General features: G+C 55.2%; 1 protein-coding gene and 1 non-coding gene across 2 annotated transcripts in view; both read right to left on the bottom strand.

The window, feature by feature from the left end:
• Positions 1–21,567, bottom strand: part of ABHD17C (abhydrolase domain containing 17C, depalmitoylase) — a 50,306-nt gene that overhangs the window by 2,897 nt on the left and 25,842 nt on the right. Inside the window, exon 2 of the mRNA XM_030317231.1 lies at positions 3,052–3,231. Within this exon, the coding sequence (XP_030173091.1) occupies positions 3,052–3,231 (180 nt within the window). The remainder of the gene's footprint in view (positions 1–3,051; positions 3,232–21,567) is intronic.
• TRNAG-CCC lies at positions 7,432–7,512 on the bottom strand. The gene has a single exon. It is a non-coding gene; the product is annotated as a tRNA-Gly (tRNA).

Below are 21,567 nucleotides of genomic sequence, written 5' to 3'. Positions count from 1 at the left end.
GGGCGCTAACCCCAGGGAGGCATCACTACCGCAGGCCTGAGCCTGTGCAGGTAACAGAGCTCTCGAGACAACCGCACACAACCTTTATGAGTGACTCGTGACGCCTCCGATGGTTTCAGGACGTGCCAGGGATTTGCCAAGACCAGGGCCAGGGGTGCCAGCATGCAATCTCGCAGATCCCCAACCCGCTTTTCTCCTGTTTAATTTTTTTTTTTAATGTTTGTTTATTTTTGAGAGAAAACAGAGCGCGAGCGGGGGAAGGGCAGAGAGAGCGAGGGAGACATAGAATCCGAAGCAGGCTCCAGGCTCCCAGCGGTCGGCACAGAGGCCGACGCGGGGCTCGAACTCACGGACCGCGAGATCGTGACCTGAGCCGAAGTCGGACGCTTCACCGACTGAGACCCCCAGGCGCCCCATTTCTCCTGTTTAATTTTAACGAGACTCCTTCTTCTGAGAATCTGGGAGTCCAGTTATATTCACTTAGAAAGATATTTACTGACGGAACAGACTTGGGGCTGTTCTGCACAATTCAGGAGAATCTCTACAGCCTGGACAGTGTCTCCAGTTAGATGTCTGAGTCTAAATGTAAAGGAAAATAAGCTACAAACCAAATAATGATCACAACTCCTTTTTTTTTTTAACTTGAAGCTTTTTCTCTTCTTTTCTTTTTTAAGTTTTCTTATTTATTTTGAGAAAGAGACAGTGCAAGCAGGAGGGAGAGAGAGCGAGAATCCCAAGCAGCTTCCATCCACACTGTCAGTGCAGAGCCCAACATGGGGCTCCAGCCCACGAACCGTGAGATCACGACCTGAGTCGAAATCAAGAGTTGGACCCTCAACAGACTGAGCCACCCCGGCGACCTGTTCTTCCTTCCTTCCTTCTTCCTTCCTGTCCTATCTTACCTTCCTTCCTCATTCATTACTTTCTTTTTCTTCCTTCCTTCTTCTCTCTCTTCTTTCTTTCTGCTTCTTTCGTTTTTTCTTTCTTTCTTTCTTCTTTCTTTCTTTCTTTCTTTTTGTCCTTTTCTTCTTTCTTTCTTTCTTTCTTTCTTTCTTTCTTTCTTTCTTTCTTTCTTTTCTTCCTTCCTTCCTTCCTTCTTTTTCTTTCTCTTTCTCTCTTTTTCTCCCTTCTTTCTTTTTTCTTTTTTTGTAATAGAAAAAGGAAACAGGAAATACCTTTTTTTAAAGACAGAAGCACCAACAGAGCTCTAAGAGAACATCTGCATGACTGCCCGTGGTTTGGAATCCATCATATTAATCGTCCAGGGCACTTTCTGGCAGTCCCCACGCCCCTACTTTAATTCGGCAAACAGCTCACCTGGCTCAGCCTCAGTTTCCTAATCTGTAAAATGAGTCCTTTGTAACTTGACCAACTTAAGGCCGTGGCAAAGAGTTAAGTGAGGAAGGCTCGCGGCGGAATGTTCAGCCCGGTGCCTGACGGACCAGACACAGCCAGCAAGGATTAGTTGCTGGGTTCACTGTTAATTAATAAGCTGCAATTAGTTGCCATGGCTATATTTTAAGGTATATGCTAATTTGAGTCAGGAAGCAACCTATTCATTTTGTTGCCCCGGTAACTCCTAACATCGCTTCCCACAAAACACGCCAAACATCTCCCTTTCAACAAACTGGCTTCTCATTACCAATTCGGCACAAATAAGGCCACGTCTGAGGGGCACTCGCTCCACTTAGCATTCCCAGCCACGCCGCTAGGAATCTGCAGCTGGGTCAGGCTTCCCATGAAGCTGCATCTCATTAAACCCTGGTACAAACCGCACAGAACTCAAGTTCACCCAAGGTGTTATCAGAAGGCCTCGTTCTGTAAAAGGAGACAGTCTGGGCGGACGTTTATGTAACCAAATGGTGTTCTTTCCCCTCCGGCAAGAGCAGAATGACAGCCACGAGTGAGTCGATCAAAACCCTAAAACTGGGCTTTATTTCTGCCGAGGCTTCTCCTGCCGGCCAGTCCCGCCGTGACAATCCCAGACCGCTTCAGCAACGTGCGACGGGACAAGCTGAGCGGGCAAATCGTTTTTAGGAAAAGTACTTTCCTCAAGCCCAGATTTTTCTTTTTCTTTTTTTTTTTTTAAAGATTTTTTTTTTTTTAAGTAATCTCTGCCCAACGTGGGGCTCAAACTCACAACCCCAAGACCACGAGTCGCACGCTCCAGCGACCGAGCCGGCCAGGCGCTCCTTCTCAACTCAGATTGTAAAAAAAAGAAAAAACAAGTGAAATTTTCCAACAGAGGTATTCAAGCAGCCACCGGCTCGCGGTTTCTGCATTTGGAGCGGGGTGGATTCGACCATTCCTGCTCCTTCCATTAGCGGGACGAGGAAACAGCAAGGACAGGCAGGTGGCAAATGTGCTGCCTCCCGGAAGCCGGCCGGGGAGGACCCGGCCCAGGGCTCTCGTCCATGTGCCCGGGCAAGGGGGTGGGGGCGGAACAGCAGGACAACATGGACAGCTCGCAGGGGTCTGGGGCCGGGCTGGGTTTGCTCACTTATGTCAGGACAGCGGCCTGTCAGCCCAGCACGTAAGTCACTGGCCCGCCAGCGGCTCACCTCACCTGTTCCCTCTCTTGTCCCGTCTGACTGAAAGAGGAAGAGATTTCAAACCTGACGGTGCTCGCGGTTTGCATGTCAGCGTGGAGACCACTAATGGCCTCATCGTACATTTTGCATCGAGCTCTTTGCAGTCCAACCATACGCGCCCGTCTCCATGAACGAGCGAATACCGAACGGGAAGTATTTTTAGGATACGTGGGCACGGCTCTTTTTATCTTGCATTCACAGCCGAGCCAGCTAATCCTGGATGTCAGTCCCAGCAAGGTCCTTGCACATCGTCTGGGAGAGTTCTCCAGATGAGCGAGGCCCAGAGGACGAAGTCTCTGGCAGATGGATGCGTCCCCGTGGCCACCACACCCCCAACGTGCCCGGCGAAGGGTCTGAGTCCTGGGCACATTCAGGAAGTATTTATCGGTGCCCACAGCTAACGGTGACGGCTGAACTCGGGTTGTCGGACGCCCCAGCACTGGCACAGGTGCGAGCTTACCTGGGGAACGCATCGAAGCAATACGTTTTCCTGGTGTCCGGAAAAGCCACGCGCAAGCCTGACATCAGAGGCGAGTGGAGGATGACGGCGGCACACTCGTAACGCGAGGCCAGGTCCACCGTGGGGACGGTCCCGATGCTCTGGCCGTACAGGATGATGTTCTCAGGACTCACGCCGTACCTGCAGAGACCAGAGGGCGCACGTCGTTAGCTCACGTACGGGGAGGACAGAGACGCAAAGCCTTGCTCGCTTAAACTCGCGAAACCCCCACGGCTACCGGTTTAAGATGACATCATCTGACTTACACACTTTAGCTTCAAACGAACGTGAACGTCACAGAGACAGATGTTAGGGGTTATCTCTGTCCTAAGGGACCGGGATGCCCCCATCTATAACGTTTCGCAAAAATAACGGACGTGACGTTTTTGGGAGCGGGAGGGACGAACGAAATGAACGCGTTATGAATTCCATTTTGGTATTCACGGGCGTCTCGTTTCTTATTCCTCCCGCTTTACGGTTTCTCCAATAATCACAAACGTATTTCTGAAATAGAAGTGAACGCACGTTTGGCAAATTATACTATTGTTATTAAGAGCCCTTCAAGTGAGGTTTTAATAAAACATGAAAGGAATTAATGTCTATCAGAGGAAGGTACAGAGAGATGATTAACTTGAAGATGCCTATATTTTCTTCAGTGTCTCCTGCAGGCTAATCTCAGCTTCTCCACCCTCCAAGGGTCTCCCGAGCCACTCCTTCCCGGCGTTTCGTTGGGAGAAGGGACACGGGGCACGCGGCCACACTCCCCGGTCCCCCAGAGGACTCGGCTCCGGCCGGCGGAACCGAGAAGAATCCCAAGTGCAGCCTGCGGGTCGCGGCTCTAGAGAGAAGGGCGCGCCGTGCCCGTCCCGGTGGGAAGCAGGCGGACGTCCTGGCGAGGCCCCGGCCTGGCGGGAGCACGCCGCGAAGGCTGGGATGGGAGACAACGTCCAACGTCAAGGGCGAGCAAGGACGCGGACGGGGCTCCATCACACCGCTGCGCGAGTCCCGATCGGCACAGGCACCTGGGAGATACTCTGGCATCGGCCGGTGGAGCTGAAGCCCGCGACCCAACAGTCTCCCTCCTCCTGCAACTCACGCAGAGCGCGACGCTTTCTGATAACGGCCTTCGGTGACACGGACGGTCGGGACTTCAGGCCGGCCTGCTCCCCCTCAAGCTCCCCCGAACTCCATGGGAAAACGGGGGATCTCGAGAAGGTCTTCGGGGAGGGAATGGCCGCATTTCCGCGGGTGTGCGCAGGGACGTGGTCTGTGAACAGCCGGCACCTGAGCTGCGCCACGGGGACAGACGGGACTTGCACACGCGGGGATAAAAAGGACTTTCTCCGTGAGCAGCACCGGGAAACACAGTGCCTCGTGGGAAAGCGCGGGGCAGGTGCACGGCTCAGGGTGGCTGAGGGCAGAGCCAGAGGCGGGCGGGCCGGCTAAAGGGTTAGCGCTTATCCTGCAGATGATGAGGGGAGCGGGAGCTGTCCAAGGGCAAGGTGATGGGGACAGAGTGAATGCTCTGGGAAGACTCACCCTTCGGGGGCGTGCAGGACGGTGACAGATGTGTGCAAGGGGACAGGGAGATAGTTACGGGGCTATTCAGAATCACACGGTGGGGGGGGTGCGGAGAAGAGCACGACAAATTAAGAAACCACAACGTAGGAGCTGCTCTGTCCTCCCGCAGAAAAACACGTGCCCGAACCCGATCCGTCCTCTCTCACTGAAGCGAAGAGCCCGTGCGGCCCCAGCCCCTGGCACCTAACACCACCCAGGGCACCTGTGCCTGCAGAAGAGGGTCCCGGGATAAAGGTCTTGGGGGGTCGTGCCTGGGGCTTCACGTCATTGGGAAGGACAGGTTAGTAGAAAACGGTCAGTAGGAGGAGTTTTATGGAGAGGTTGAGGAAGGAACTGATGGCCGTGGCATCCTGTCCCAAATCTAAGGCAGAGACCAAGGATTCTAGAACACAGAGCCCCTCGATGAGGCCCAAAGGACGGGGGTGCCAGAGAGGAACCCGTCGTAGTGTTCCAGCAGACCACCTCGCGGGGAAACGCTCTGCTGAGGGAGGCCACCGCAGGGTCCTTCCACCTGAGCAGGAGCGTTTAACCGAGGACTCAGGGACCCGTGAGGGGAGCAGACATAAGGCTGGGGCCCCCTCCGCCCTGCACGATGTCATCAGATTCCAGAACTGTCTGTGACCCCTCCCCCAAGCATAGCGGCCAGGGGACACTTCACGGGATGGGGAGGTGGGGGGTCCGCAGACGCCCGGAGAGAGAAGAAGTCCCACATTTAGAGCGTGGGCCCCTCCCTCTGCTGTGGATTACAAACCAACGAGCCCTAAATCACAGAAAAAGAGAAGAGGAGGAGGAAAATGCAAACTGAAGGCAGCGAACGCAGGGCTGAGGACTCAGACCAGCAGGGCTGGAAACGGAAAGCGAGAGCCCACAGGTCGGCGGGGCACCACAGCGGGGCGCCGACCCCGGCAGGTGCGCAGAAAGGCGGGGGTGACGCAGGGCAGCCTTCCGCCACAATGAGTGCGTGTCAACGCCGCTTTCTATCGTTATGGCCCCACCTGTGTTTTCGGGGTCTCTTCCCGCACACGGTGCCCCCTGGACCTCGGGGCCACCCTGAACAAACACGGCAGAAACGGGCCGAGCCTCAAGGGGCACGGCCAGCTGCTGGGGGGTGGGGGACAGAACCCGTCCAACGTCAGGGAACGTGACCTCCATGGTGACCTCCCCCAAGCGCTGCACAGAGGCCGGAGCCACTTCCCCGCGAGACCCATTAGTCCTGGCTTCCCTTTGGCCAGCATCCGACGCCCAGGATGGTCCCTGCAAGCTTCACCTGCCACATCCGGACTCACATCCCCGCTGACCACCGACGCTTCCGACCCAGAGCTTCCACTCGGAAACGTCACCAGGTAAAACACAAAGCACTCGCCGTAACGGGGAAACACTGACGATTATATTGAATCAAAGTCAAGAACATCCGGTCATCAGAACTCACCGGTGAGCAAGCGAAAAGGCAAAGCCACCAAAGGGGAAAAGCCCCTGGCCTCAGCACGTGACCACCAGAGGGCTCGTACCTGGGATGTATAGAGAATTACTACAGGGCGGCGAGAAAAAGACAACCCAACAAAAAAATACAGCATTTTCTACAATAAAAGAAGAAATCTAAACGGCAGGGAGGGACAGACTCTTGACTTCACCTCTGGTTACGATCTCAAGTCTCGTGGGTTCGAGCCCTGCGTCCGGCTCTGTGCTGACAGCGTGGGGCCTGCTTGGGATCCCCTCTCTCTCCCTCTCTCTGCCTCTCCCGTGCTCGTGCTCTGTCTCTCACTCTCAAGATAAATGAACGTGAAAAAAATTCAAAACCAGCATGTGATACCGACCAAACGTACAGGTGCACAGAACCACTTTGGAGACGCTGGCGATACTCGCTAAGAGATGTACTGACACGCACCTGCGACCTGGTAACTACTCCCAGGCCCACGGGCCACGGCCAGACGTGCGCAAGTGCGCCAAGAAACACACACGAGACGGTGTGCGGGCGTGTGTCTGCACGGCTGGAGACAACCCTGAGCGTCAGCAGCTGGGTCGGTGCAGAAACCGGGGTGCGGCCACGCCAGAGTGCACATCACGCCTGTGCACCCAAGGACACACTGGTAAGGAAAAGGGGCAGACACAGAGCACGTGCTACGCGGCACCATTTACAGAGACGCCCTCCCGCCCAGATTCAGCTTCACTGGTTGGGGATACGTAACAGGGCAGAAAGCTCATAAGGCAAAGCAGGGACCAGAAGCCTTACGAGTGAGGGCAGTGGCTGCGGACGGGGAAGGGAGGCGCTCAGACTGGGAAGAGACGTGCCTGAAGTTGCCCGTGACCCTCGTGGGACGCGGCTTACAGGATACGTCTGGTCACTGTGCACCTTCTACCGTCCACGAGGCTGGACGCTTACGTGTTAGGGACATTTCTATCTGGCTGCTACATTTTACAACCAAAACTATGATTTAAAAGTTCACCAGATAGTTCTGATATGGAGACAGCCCCGCGAAAAAGCGTTACGACTCACGGTAGACTTTGCGCTAAAAATAAAGCCCATGAGGACACGCGAGACCATTAAAAATTACGTCTCGTAAAGACTTAGCGTGGGGAGAAATCAAGCTACCGTGTTCAGAAAAAAGCACCCTACAGACACAAGGTCACAATTATGTTCCGTAGAACAAAAACAATAAATGGAAAAGGGACTTGAAATCAACATATTAAAGAAGGCATGATGCTAATCTTCAGGTAGTCAGAACTTTCATTTCTTTCTTTCTTTTTTTAAAGTGATCTCTATGCCCAGTGTGGGGCTTGAGGGCGTGAACTCACAACCCCGAGATCGGGAGTCGCGCGCTCTACCGACTGAGCCAGCTGGGCGCCCCTCTCTTCTCGTTTCCTTTCGTTATCAGGTACTGACTTGTTTAAGAAAATAAATAACGGAAGCAATACTGTGAGGTCTTTCTGCAAGGACTCGGGGAGCACTGTGTCCAACGCCGATGCTCCTGTGTGGGGAGGGCTTTGCCAACCGTGAAGCATTGGGGCAACGCTCTGATTTGTGTCACGTTCAGGACTTTCCCACCGCTTTGTCCGGTCTTTCCTATACTGCCTGACGACAAAGGATGAGCTGGAGAACGGGTGGGGCAGGGGGGCAAGTAATTCTTTGAAGGGATCAAAGATATTCGGCGGGACTCGTAAGGGGCCTCAGCGCCCACGCTCCCCTGTGCAGATGAGGCCACTGAAGTGTGTCTTTTTCACCGTACCACCAGGGTTTTGTTTTCGGTGGGAAAAAAGGTAGAGATGGATAACCTCTATACCACCAATGGTTCCAAACTGAGACGCATCTGAATTTTTTGCAAATTTTTTTTATGTTTATTTATTTTTGAGAGAGAGAGAGAGAGAGAGAGAGAGAGAGAGAGAGAGAGAGAGAGAACAGGGGTAGGGGCAGAGAGAGAGAAGGAGACACAGAATCTGAAGCAGGTTCCAGGCTCTGAGCTGTCAGCACAGAGCCCAACATGGGACGCAAATTCACAAACCGTGAGATCATGACCTGAGCTGAAATCGGCCACTTAACTGACTGAGCCACCCAGGCGCCCCTGATTTTCTTGAGAATTTAACAACAACAACAAAAAAATGTAAATTCCCTTCCTTAGAAATTTTCCATACTCAGAAATTCCAATGGGCTTGTGGATTCCTCAGACTAAATGCTCACTGATACTAAGTACCAAGGGTCAGCCCAGATCCTAAATCCCTCTCAGCTCTCGAATTAAATAAAAAGACAGAGGGAAAACAGAGCCAGTAAATGCAATCTGCTTACAAAGCCTGTGTGAGATATGGGGCATTTTAAGTTCATAACTTGAAAAAGAAAACACGGCAGGATCGAGTGAAAAGCATTCAAAAACATCAATAATCACCAAGTCCTAAACCTTCACTGCAAAATAAACCAGAAGTCACGCCCTGCCGGCCGGGGACCAGGCAGCAGGCGGAAACAGCACATGCAAAACAGAAGGAATGTCCACCGGCAAAACATGGGACGTGCTGTCTTCCAGCGAGCGCCCCTCCTCCGCAGGCAGGTGTGGGGACAGGAGCGCGATCTCCGGGCCCCCCCCCACGCCGGAAGGTCACAAGGAGACCTCCCACCCCCTGCTGCCCGGGCACAGACACAGACACAGACACAGGCGCTGGGTGGGGGACTCCAAGTCGGGAGGCCGGGGAGGCCAGGCGTCTGCACCTGACACGGTCCTCCCCCGCCTGCTGGGCAGTGCTCCCGAGCGTTTTGGAAGGTGCCTGTCTGCACACGAGGCCCACCTGCCACCCCGGGCGGGGGCGGGGAGGAGGGGGGCGTGGGGATCCCCAGCCTCTGGGGACTCAGGAGCCTCGGCCCCACCCACACAGAACTGGTCTCTGAATCTAAGACCGGGCCAGCCTCCCCGGTGCCTCCCTCTCCAGGCCGCAGTCCCGATGCCCACGGCCACTCCCCAGCCCGTCCTGACCCGGGGGCCCCTGAGCGGAACCTCTGCTCCCACAACGCCCCGCAGGCCGCTATCCGAGGACGCTATCCGTTCCATGTCTCCTTGGCGGTCTGCGCTACCAAGGACGTCCTTCTTGGAATCCACTCCTGGGCCTCGGGGACATGGAGGTTCCTCCCCCAGCCCCACCACAAACCAGCCCGGTCCCCTTCCCTCGTGTCCCCTGCTGTGGTCTGCCTACACTCCTACATCTTCTCTCGGGGTGACTTCACTGACCCCCGTGACTCTGACGACCAGTTCTCACCTGCAGCCGCGGTCTTTCTCCTGGGTCCCCCGGAGCAGGAGGTCCCCGGCCCCAGGGAGCGGAACTGTCACATGACCTTGCAAGGGGTCCTCCTCGTCCTCCTTGGATCCAGGAGGAACTCGACAGCGCAGTGACTTGTCCGAGGCCCTACAGCCAGTGACCGGCGGGGCTCTGAACGCATGGGTTGTCGGTTACGCGTAATTTCAAACTCAACGTGTCCGTAACCACACTCATCACTTTCTGGCCTTGAAACCTTGTCAGTGGCTCGGTCATCAGGTCATCTTCCCCTTTGTTGCCAGTCCAGGATCCCAAGTCAGGATGAAGCCAGAGGTGAGTACGTTATGAAGAGTAGTGGGTCGTGAAGTCACGCACTCAGCTAAAGGTCTGAACCCGGTTCTGAGACTGACCTGGTTACACGGCGATTAATCCGCGGATTTGCTGCTATGCCTGGAAAATACTGCCAATTTTTTTTTTTTTTTTAACGGGTTCAAAAAATAGTTTCTGAGCACCTCCTTTGGTCTGGGGATAGAAAAATGGATATAAGTGGTCTCGAGGAGTGTGCAGCCTGCTGGTGAGTCACAGATGCACACAGAAGTATGGGGGGGCCAAGCGGATGAGGTGTAAACATAAGACGAGTAGTTAGGACTTGGGACATCGTAGTCGATGAGGCAAGAAATTCAAGATCAGCCCAGGTGACCGCTAGGAGGGCCAAGGGCCTCTTGAGCTCTTGGTCAACCACGTGCCCCTCTGCATGTCAAACTGAGATACATTTTTCTAGACTCCCCCCCGGGCGTCCTCATAAAATCTGTGGCCCTGAGTCAAAGACAGAAGCTGGTATTTCCTGCACACTGATCTCCAGGGAGAGGCGAGAGGAAATGCACTCGTGACAGGACAGCCTCACGCTGGAGCACCACCATTCCTTGATGGGGGAGTCTGGGACCGACCCGGGGGTCCCACGACCCCCAGCAGGTCACTGAAATCTGAGCCCGGCCGGTGGATATACCGAACAGCTCAGAGTTACGTTTGTACAAAGACTGGAAGGCGGCCAGGAGGCCCTGATATTCGTGATGAACCCCAGGACCTTCAAGGAACCATCAAGAGGGCTTAGTGTCACCCCATCTTAAGTATGAGCACCACACCCAACTAAGCTTTCCATCTCTGAGCGCCCCCTCCTGATTCTCCTGTTCTCCCACGGCCCCACTAATCCCTCTTTGACCCCATCGTTCTCCTGAGGCCGGAATTCTGATCCCCTGGGTCCCCTATCAACCACAGCCCACCTTCTTCGATCCCCAGGGTTACAAACCCCAGAATCCTCGGACTTCTTCACCATTCTACTGTCATCAAGCCCCAGCCCCGGCTTCAGCACAGACAGGTAAAGGGCAACGACCAGGAGGGGGAGAAGAAAACGCCCACGGAGGAGAAGACGTGACATGGGGAGAAGTGGGCACCTGCTCATCGGCCAAGCCCCGGAACGCGGATGGGGCGGAGCGGAGGGCGCCCTGACACCCGGGAAAGTCCACCGCGTGCGCTCGCTGAGACTGCACTGTCACGCGGGGACCCTGGGGTCAGGACGAGAGACAGCTCCCCGAGCTTCCCCACCTCCACAGGTATGAGGAGGGCAGGACGTGGGCGCGAGCGACAGGTGCTGGCTGAGCGTCCGTTCGCTGGGGCGTGCGCCTCCCTGGCCTCCCCGGAGCCACGTCTGCTGTCGCCTCCTTCCTTCCGCTCTTCCTCACGTCCCACCCTTGAGCGGGGCCTCCCTCAGAGCTCCCTCTCCTGGAGCCTCTTCTCTTCGCGTCTGTCCCTATGGACCCCGTGCAGCGCCACAGCCTTGCACGGCACCCGACACGCGGTCACCGCACACGAGCATCCGTTAACGGAGAGACGCGCGGCCGGGGTTCCCGACGCGTTGATGCACTCCTGACATCGCGGCTCAGCCCCGCCCCTCCCCCTTCCGTTGCACTTCCCCCTGAACTTCACACTCCCAGATGGACTCCGTGTAGCCCCTGCCCCAGTCTCTCCCTCGCTCATCACCAGAGCCTTGACCGCACGCGCTGGAGAAGGACGATGCATGTCTCTCTCTGGTCTCCCCTCTGCCTCTCACACACTGTCAGCCGCTGAGTCCCGCGTGTCTGCGCGGAGACGCTTGCCCGACGGCCGCTTTCCTGACCCCACTTCTGCTCTGTGGTTGCATCCTGCGGTCGATCTAACAGGACCTGCCTGTCTGTTCAGCGCATGAGCGAGAGGGGACATCGGCACAGGCACCCTGCCGCGGGTCTGCTACTCAGAGGTCTTTCTGGAAGGCTCGCCATCATCGCCTCTACCTGCCCCCCCCCCCCCCCGAGGCTCACGCTGTCCAGAGGGCCCCTGACCACTCAAACCACCCACCCGGTCTGCCCCATCTTTCTGGTTTGCGCATCTCCTTCTAGGGCCGGTGAAGGGGCAGGTGTCCTAGTTCCTGACTGCTGACCTGGTTTCCATCCACGGCCTTACTCGGACTCGTGCTAACTGCACACACTTGCACATCACGGAGCCTGGGAATCCCCAGGCCGGGCCCCCCCTCCATTTCTGACCTCGCCTCTCCCCTCTCAGATCCGCCCTCGCCCCGATGCAGCACATGAGCCACCACACCACGACTTCCACTCCACCCCTCCCCCATCCATCCCACTACCACAGACCCCCTCCTTTTAAATTTTTTTTTTTCAACGTTTATTTATTTTTTGGGACAGAGAGAGACAGAGCATGAACGGGGGAGGGGCAGAGAGAGAGGGAGACACAGAATCGGAAACAGGCTCCAGGCTCTGAGCCGTCAGCCCAGAGCCCGACGCGGGGCTCGAACTCACGGACCGCGAGATCGTGACCTGGCTGAAGTCGGACGCTCAACCGACTGCGCCACCCAGGCGCCCCAGACCCCCTCCTTTAAAAGAGACAGAGAGGGGGGCCTGGGTGGCTCAGTCGGTTGAGCGTCCCACTTCCGCTCAGGTCATGATCTCGCGGTTCATGAGTTTGAGCCCCGCGTCAGGCTCTGTGCTGACGGCTCGGAGCCCGGAGCCTGCTTCTGATTCTGTGTCTCCTCCTCTCTCTGCCCCTCCCCTGCTCATGCTCTGTCTCTCTCTGTCTCTCAATAATAAATAAACTTTAAAATAAATAAATAGATTAATTAACTAACTAAATAAATAAAAGAGAGACAGAGCAGGGCACCTGGCCGGCTCAGTCGGTGGGGCGTGCGACTCTTGATCTCAGGGTTGTGAGCTCAAGCCCTACGTTGGGTGCAGAGACGACTTAAAAATAAAATCTTAAAAAAACACCCAACAATAATGAAAGAGAGACAGAGAGACAAGAAGAAACCTGTATTATGTTCCTTTGCTAATCACACCCCTTCAGCAAATCACTAGCCTTCGGGTAAAACCCACGTCTTCAGATTAACCTCTATAACCTGGCCCCACCTTACCACACCAACCTTTTATTTTCTCTCCGAACGAACCTTCTCCGGCAGTCAGACTCCTCCCTGTCTCATAAACACCTTCTGCCTGGAACGTGCTCATGCCTTCCCTCCGACAAGAAAACCCGGGGTCCCTCAGGTCCACTCCGGTCCCACCTCCTTCACACACGTCTCCCGAACACGGGTCTGCGTGGGGTCTTTTCCTTCCTGAGCCACTCACCGAGCGCGCACCAGCATGATGGCGTGTGCGATCGACCGCTCTGTGGCAGGTCCCACACCGGCAATGAGACTTGAAGTCCCACAAGGGAAGGGAAACGATACCCACACTCAGGGCGGGGGCGGGGAGGGGGGGATCGTACCCCGGAGGCGTTTCTTCCCGGGAAGGGAACGTGGTTCTAGCCAAAGACCGTTTTCAGACAAATCGCAAGTCAATTCCATACGTGGTTATAATGCCAATGGATAGATCATGCCCTCAAAGTTCGGCATCTTCTTGGGGATCTGGGTACGAGCTTCTGGAATCTCCTGTCTGCAAACTAGCAAAGAAGAGTCCATCCATCAAGGCTGAGAGCAAGCATCGTTTCCTAGGCGTTAGGTAAGAGTTACTTCGGACACGACCCAGGGAACTCAAGTCCCCCGCGTTTTGCCAGGGGCGAGCCTCGGCCCCAGATGGCGGCACCCTGAAGCAGGCAACGCCATGTGCACAGTAGCCCCCCAGGAACCTACAAGGCTCCCCCCTCCGACCTCCCCAAATGTCTACCACCTTCCCGGCATCACGAGCGACGCCGGGTTTGGGGTGCCCACTTCTCTGCTCCCGTCGGCCCCCAGGAGCCCCCGCACCCAGGGTCAGCCGGCAGGTTGTCCTGTGGGAACCATCACTCCGCCGAGAACGTAAAGGCCGCTTGTTTTCGTTCTAACGTGGGGCTCTCTCATCCGTCTACAAACACGGACAAGCCGAGCCTCCCCACGACACCTGCGTCCTGTTTAAGTTAAGGGACCTTGACTTCGCCCTGGGTCAAGAGTGTGTCCACTTATCTCCTCAAGAAGCATGCTTGGCACGGTGCCACTAACTTTGAAGTCAGTATTTTAAATGTTTCAGAGCCAGGATTCCTGGTGGAAATACCTTCGGACATAGGACAAAGCTAAATACACAAGGTAACATGAATGTGAACGGAAGGCGAGGTCGGGGATGCTGAGAAACCCTAACAAACTTCAGGGCAAAGCCTCGGAGTAAAAGGAGTGTCCGGGGAAAGCGAGTGCATCACCAGGACCCGCCGAAAACCACCGCCGCTCACGGCACCCTCCGTCCACGGGTACGGGAACGGTAAGCCCGTCTCTCACGCTCTGTGGCCAAAGCTGAACCACAGGCCTCATCGTTTAATTGTCATAAAGATGAAAAAAGCACGATCACCTGAAACACGTTTCTTTTCTTCTTTAAAAGTACAGTGTCGGTTTAGACTTTTTCTTTAACGTTCACACGATGTTTCGCGAACCCGTTCGTACGTTCACTGCAACGGTGAAAAGCAAGGAAACGCGTTTTAAAGTGGCTGCTGCGTTAACGCTGCTTGAAAAAATTAGTAAGTTTAGAGGCCAGTGAGGTCAGCTGTGTATCTGTTTCTTTTCATCCGATCAAGGGAATTTGGGGAAAAGGGACATTGATACACGAGATCATTACAGCCTCTGGAAGTGTTGGTAATTGGGGCATGCTCACTCAGGGTATTCTCCCAACACTGGCTGCAAAAGAAAATGTGCCAAACGCAACATTAGAAGCAGCCTCGTTCACTGGACGGCACGGCGATCTGGGGGTGAACCACTGCTCCCCGGTTATGAGTCTTTGGGGAAAGAAAGAACAACACACAGGGCAGCTGGGGGGCTCAGTCGGTTGGGCGTCCGACTTCGGCTCAGGTCATGATCTCACGGTTCATGGGTTCGAGCCCCACATCAGGCTGTGTGCTGACAGCTCGGAGCCTGGAGCCTGCTTCGGATTCTGTGTGCCCCTCCCCCGCTTGTGCTCTTAATTTAAAGTGCTTTTAATTTTAAAAAAATGTGCTTTTAATTTAAAAAATTAAAAAAAAAAAAGTTTGGGAAAAGGCACTTGTGGGGGCTCAGCTGGTCGAACACCGGCTCTTGATTTCGGCTCAGGTCATGATCCCAGGGACGTGGGACCGAGCACCATGTCTGGCTCAGCACTGAGCATGGAACTTGATCGGAATTCTCTCTCCCTCCCTCTCTCCCTCTGCCTCCACCCCTCTCCCCCTACAAAATAGATAAATAAATAAATAAATAAATAAATAAATAAATAAAAGGAAAAATTAAAAACAGAAGTTTGGGAAGATACGGAGTCTCAAGCACTGTGGAGCAGCTGAGGGAGGGTAAAAGTCAGACTCTCAAGGTCATTATGGGAAAAATCTCCCGGGGGGCCTGGCCAGCTCAGTTGGTACAGCAGGTGATTCCTGATCGCGGGGTTGTGAGTTCGAGCCCCACCTTGACTGGAGAGATCACTTAAGAATAAAATCTTTAGAAAAAGACACAGAAACATCTTCCTGAAACTGTTTGGATGTCTGTGCTCGACGGACCAGGCCCTGGACGCGCCTCACTCTCCCTCCTGCCGGGGCAAAGAGGAGGCCGGGACCGCGGTCCAGCCGGAGCCACGGAGCACAGCGGTCGGCAGAGGCCCCAGGTGGGAGCACACGGCCCAGGCCCCGTGGAGACGGACAGACCCAACCTGAAATCTGTAAACCCAAAGACAAGGTGTCCTTTTCTTGAACAGACAGCATGACGATAATAAGATGGGACGGACCACGAGGGCGTCACAGGCAGGCTTGCACGGTGACGTGCGTGCCCCGTCAGCGCAGCCTCTCCAAAACCTCCCCGCGGGTCTCGAAACACATCGGGACACATGTTATCCGAGTTCTGTAAGGTGCACCCACATGGGGGTACGACATTTCCTTCCAGAGGGCGGTGCAGGAAAGGGCGTCAGGCCTAAGCCCACGTTCAGAACAACTTTGTTCTTGACTCTGGGTCAAAGCAAAAATAAGTGAAGACCCGGAGCACCAGGGCGGCTCAGTTGCTTGAGGGTCCGATGCTTAGTTTTGGCTCAGGTCACGATCGGTTCGTGAGATCGAGCCCCAGACGGGGCTCTGCACTGACAGTGTGGATTCTCGCCCTCTGCCCCTCCTCTGTGTGCACGCGCTCTCTCTCTCTCAAAATAAATAAAACTACACTTAAATAAATAAGTAAATAATAAGACCTAGCATGACTTCATTTTAATTAAAAAAAAAAATCATTTTTCAGAGGAAAAGGTAGAGTCCTAAAGAACATAAAAGGAACTCTTTTAGATGAGCTACGATAAAAATGGAATAATTTGCTTGGACGTGTTTGAGTATAATTGTGCATGAAACTGCTCTCCTAATAACACTCTTCTGGTGCTCTCTGACCACCTGATGCGCTGGAGAGGCCAGGAGAGGCTGTCCCCGCCACCCCCCGCCCCTCCACCGCTGCACAAGTACCCGTGAAACGGTTGGACTCCCACCTACCCTACTTTTCCGAGAGGATTACAGAGCGGGCTTATGTAAAACATCTTGCACAGGCATCTGACCAAAAAAGCCATTTAATAAACAGCACTCCCGTCCCACCAAATACAGAGACGGACACTCGGCCACGTACAGCCTGACAGGTTCTGCGTTCCCTGCCCAAGGAGCACAGCCAAGGGGGACGTGCGTGTCTCGTGAAATCCCCGCGCGGTGGGGAGAGAAACCTAAAACCTCTCATTCCGTTATCTACCGGTCGCCAAGGCTGAATGTGGTTTCTTAAAACGAGACACTCCTGGGGTGCCTGGGTGGCTCAGTCGGTTAAGCGGCCGACTTCGGCTCAGGTCACGATCTCATGGTCCGTGAGTTCGAGCCCCGCGTCGGGCTCTGTGCTGACAGCTCGGAGCCCGGAGCCTGTTTCAGATTCTGTGTCTCCCCCTCTCTGACCCTCCCCCGTTCATGCTCTGTCTCTCTCTGTCTCAAAAATAAATAAACATTAAAAAAAAAAAAAAAAAAAGAGACACTCCAGAATCCAAGTCCCGATTATTCAACGTCACTGCAAGGGGAGGTGTAAGGCGAGCGCTCACACTGGCTGCGGTCCACACACTGGATCCAGTCGGTGAGTGTGCCCTGCCCGACACGGGCTGTGAGCGCCGGATCTGGGGTGCTGCACCCCACAGGCTGCTATCCACCAGGTATAGCCGGACGGTCACATCCCGGGGCCGGGGCGTTCCCGACCCGCTGTGTCTTTTCAGGGCGCCCCCCCCCCCACCTCCCCGCCCTGCGGCTGGCGGTGTGAACCCACGCCCAGGGTCACTCCCGCAGGGACGGGCAGAGCTCGAACCGGATGGTCAATCGGCGTCCTCCTGGACATCCGTGCCCTCTCCTGGGTCACCTGCGTCACCACACAGAAAGGTCCTCCTTAATCACAGGGACGAAAGCAAAGTGGAGGGAGGGGCCGGTGAGTGGTTCAAGCTGGCGCCCAGTCCTGGGTGTCCCGGAGGTCTGACCCGGGTAGACCTGGGGTTCGTTCCTGTCTCTGGACGCTGGGCTCAAACCAGACTTTCGTGAGCAGCTCAGTACAAGGTCAGGGCCACGTGAAGGTGTGGGGGTGAGCACGTGCACAGCAGGCTAGGGGGAAGAACGGACTTGAAATCCTGGCCCTGCCCTGCACCGACTGCCCGACCTCTCTGCGCCCCCCTTCCTGAGTCCCCCTCCCAGGTCTGAGGAGGGAATTAAACGAGGTGATGAGAGAAACCCCACAGAGGTTCCTCCCTGCCCTCTCCAGGCGGCTCTCCAGTTTCCTCGGCCAGACATGGCTGGAGCGGGATCTAACGTGGCCCCTGCACCTGCTGTGATCGCTCGGCCGCCTCCGCCTAGGTACCCCCGACCCACACTGGGGATGCCCTTCAGGGCACTTTGTGTCCACTCAAAACGTGGGTCTGTAGGGGCGCCTGGGTGGCTCAGTCGGTTGAGCGTCCGACTTCGGCTCAGGTCGTGATCTCGCGGTTCGTGAGTTCGAGCCCCGGGTCTGGCTCTGTGCTGACAGCTCGGAGCCTGGAGCCTGCCTCGGATTCTGTGTCTCCCTCTCTCTCTGCCCCTCCCCTGCTCATGCTCTGCCTCTCTCTCAAAAGTAAATAAACAGTAAAAAAAAATTTAAAAAAAACCAACAAAAAACACGGGTCTGTTAAGTCAACACTGCTGGGGCAGACCCAGTGAGGAAACCCCCTGTCCCTCCTCGATGGCATCTCTGCTTCCTCTCTCTCGGGTCTAACCCCGTCTTGTGTCCTTCCTCTTTGTGTCCCTACTCTTCTTCCAGAACCTTCCACCTGCCCCTTCATCCCTCTTAAGAACACAGAAAGCTCATAGCGTCAATTATGGAAATATCGCAAGCCACAGGACAGGGATGGAAAGGCCCCCGGAGACGGTACGGACGGATCGCTTTACTTTACAGATCATGGAACTAAAGCTTTGAGTGGTTACCGACTTAACTCCCAGTTGTAATTATCAAGGCAGCGGCCACCTTACGGCTCCGGAACATGGGCGCAGGTGAAGGAAGGAGGAGGATGCCCGGGAACTGCACCCAGGCTGGCAGAATCATCCCGTCGTGGGTGTGGCGTGGGTTCGGAGGGGGCAGGGCTGTGTGACGGGTCAGTCTTCTCCGTGTCTGCCAACCTGTTCAGGGATCGCCTTCCCCCGCCCCCCCCCCATGTGTGACGGGGCACCTGCCCGACGGGGCTGGGACACGGCCGCCCCGTGGTGTTAGTTACCACCCCCTTCAGCGCAGAGGTAATGCGGGCTGGAATCAGGACGTCCACAGCACTGACCTGGGCGTTTCAGTTGCAGCGAATGGCACTTTGTCTTATGTTATTTTAAGTTTATTTATTTTGAGATAGAGAGAGAGACAGCATGAGTGGGGCAGAGGCAAGGAGAGGGACAGAGAGAGACAGAGAATCCCAAGCAGGCTCCGTGCTGTCAGCACAGAGCCGCACGTGGGGCTTGAACTCACAGTGAGATCATGACCTGAGCTGAAACCAAGGGTCGAGTGCCTAACCGACGGGGCCACCCAGACGGCCTAGCAAATGGTGCTTTAGAAGTGAACATTCTGGGGCACCTGGGTGGCTCAGTTGGTTAAGTGTCCGACTCTTGACTTGGCTCAGGCCACGATCACTTCGTGGGTTCGAGCACCGTGTCAGGCTCTGTGCAGACAGTGAGGAGCCTGCTTGGAATTCACCCTCTTTCTCTCTGCTCCCTCCCCCCCCACATGCGTTTTCTCTCACTCTCAAAATAAATAAAACAGAGTGAACATTCTGTTTAATGGGAACAGTTTCCGTCGGGGGTCACGAACAGTTCTGGAGACGGATGGTGGGGACAACGGCACAACCGTGTGAATGTTCTCAAAGCCACAAAAATGTACACTTGGAAGTGGCCGAAATGGTAAATTTAATTCAGGTATGTTTTATCATAATAAAAGGAACAAAAAAGGGGGGAACATTCTTCTTAAATCTGACCAATTATTCCCTTTAGAAAGAGTACAAAGGAATACTCCGGCCCTCCTGGGATTCCAAGTGACTTTTTACTGTGAGAGTAGAAACAATAAATAGTAAATAACAGAGTAATAAAGGGTAAAACTTGTTTTTTTTTTAATTCTTTTTAACGTTTATTCTTTTTTTGATGGAGAGAGATGGAGCGTAAGCGGGGGAGGGGCAGAGAGAGAGGGAGGCACAGAATCCGAAGCAGGCTCCAGGCTCCGAGCCATCAGCACAGAGCCCGATGTGGGGCTCAAACTCACGAACCATAGATCATGACCTGAGCCAATGTCAGACGCTTAACCAACTGAGCCACCCAGGAGCCCCTTAAAATTAAAACAAATTTTCAGTGTTTATTTATTTTTGAGAGAGAGGGAGACAGAGCACGAGTAGAAGAGGGGCAGAGAGAGAGAGGGAGACACAGAATCCGAAGCAGGCTCCAGCTCTGAGCTGTCAGCACAGAGCCTGACACGGGGCTTGAACTCACAACCCGTGAGATCATGAGCTGAGCCAAAGTCGGATGCCCAACTGACCGAGCCACCCAGGCGCCCCTAAAACTTGTTTTTTTTACCTGCAAAATGTCTAAAACCCAAAGGCATTAAAATGTGCCAGCGATGTGAAGAAGGAGGACCGTGAAGACAGGCAGGTCACCAAGGCGGTGTTCTACAGATCTAGCAACGTCTTCTACCCGCGATCTTTCTCAGAGGGGAGGTACAGACTTCAGGGAAGTCCAGGGGTGATCTACGTGACAACTCTATTTTATTTAAACATAATTTTGACCTCATTGCCCCCCCAAGACCGTGTTCTCCTTCCCACCAGCTCTCCACTCTGCCTGGATTTTTTTTTTTTTTTTTTTCCGAGCAAAAACAAAGGAAAACCACTCCCTAGTACAGTCCAAGGACTCCACTGTCCTCTTGTTCTTCTGGAGATAAAAGGAGTCCCCCAGGATCATCACAGAAGGCAGAGGAGAGCGTGGAAAGGCAGAGACAGCTTTCTTCTGCAGCACCCATCATGCGACTAAAACCGTGACGGAATTCCAATTTCTGTATTTGGCCACTCAAGGGCAGTTGTGAAAGAGGTCGGCCGCACTCCAAAACACGCCCCGGCCCGTCGAGGACGGGGGCCTGGGGACCCTGGGGCCGGGCCCAGCCACCCGGACTGCCGGCAGCACCCCCAGCTGCGTGACTCCGAGGCGTCGCCCACGTGGGGCCCTCACTTCCTACCCAAGTCAGGCTAAAATAAGGCCTCGAGGTAACTTCCACGGGATATTTTAATTAAAATACTATGCAGCACACAAACACAAGGAAGCAAAAGCTATGTCCTGTTTATCGTAAGCCGGAAGCCTTTATTTGGCCGCTAAGAACACTGTGTGCCAGGACACGAGTAATTCAGAAGCGCCCAGCTCACCGCGTCCCACCCACACGCTTCGCGGGCCCATCCCTGGCGTGTCCCACAGGCACCAGAGACGCGGTCGGAGACGCAGGGGACCCGGCTCCTCCCGCAGACGACACCGGCTGGAGACGTGTGCCCTGAGCTGAGAGAAGGAGCCCGCGAGCCCTCAGGCCCGGGTTCGCGTCCCTGCTCTCGGCCCGTGGGCGCCTCACGTGTTCCCTGCCGTGGCCGTGGCTCTTCTCCGGCAGGACGCGCCACGCTGGTCCTTTCGGACAGTGAGGGGTCTCGTGCAAGGTGCAACGCCGGTGACGTTCCCAACGGGGACGGACAGGGAGCAGGTGCTCACTCTGGAATGAAACTGCCGTGCCGCTGCCGACACGTCAGACGGCGACACTCCCAGGCGCGTGTATCACATGCACCCCGGGGCCTGCAGTGGACACCTCCCTCTCCATCCGCCCAGCGGGCACTCGGGGGGCAGGCCAGGCCGTGGCAGGGGAGCCCATGCGTTCTGTGGCACGGGGGACTTCGGGGCCACTGCGGAGGCCAGGGTCGAGATGCTGAGAGACAGGAAGGCTTTTGCCAAGCACAGTAGTGGGTCAGACGCACTGGGGGTCCCGCTAACTCGGGCCACGCTCCCGGGACTCCGCTGCTGGACTGAGCTCTCTTCTTTGTTCTGAGCACAAGTGGATTCTGCTCTGCTGGGGGAGGCTGATCTAGAACCTGCCGCGTCGGCCCGAGGCTGATCTAGAACCTGCCACGTCGGCCCGAGGCT

The sequence above is a fragment of the Lynx canadensis genome, chromosome B3 (assembly GCF_007474595.2).
Source record: "Lynx canadensis isolate LIC74 chromosome B3, mLynCan4.pri.v2, whole genome shotgun sequence".
NCBI classification, from domain to species: domain Eukaryota; kingdom Metazoa; phylum Chordata; class Mammalia; order Carnivora; family Felidae; genus Lynx; species Lynx canadensis.
Note: the sequence above shows the minus strand (reverse complement) of the source record. Positions and strands in the feature narration are given on the sequence as shown.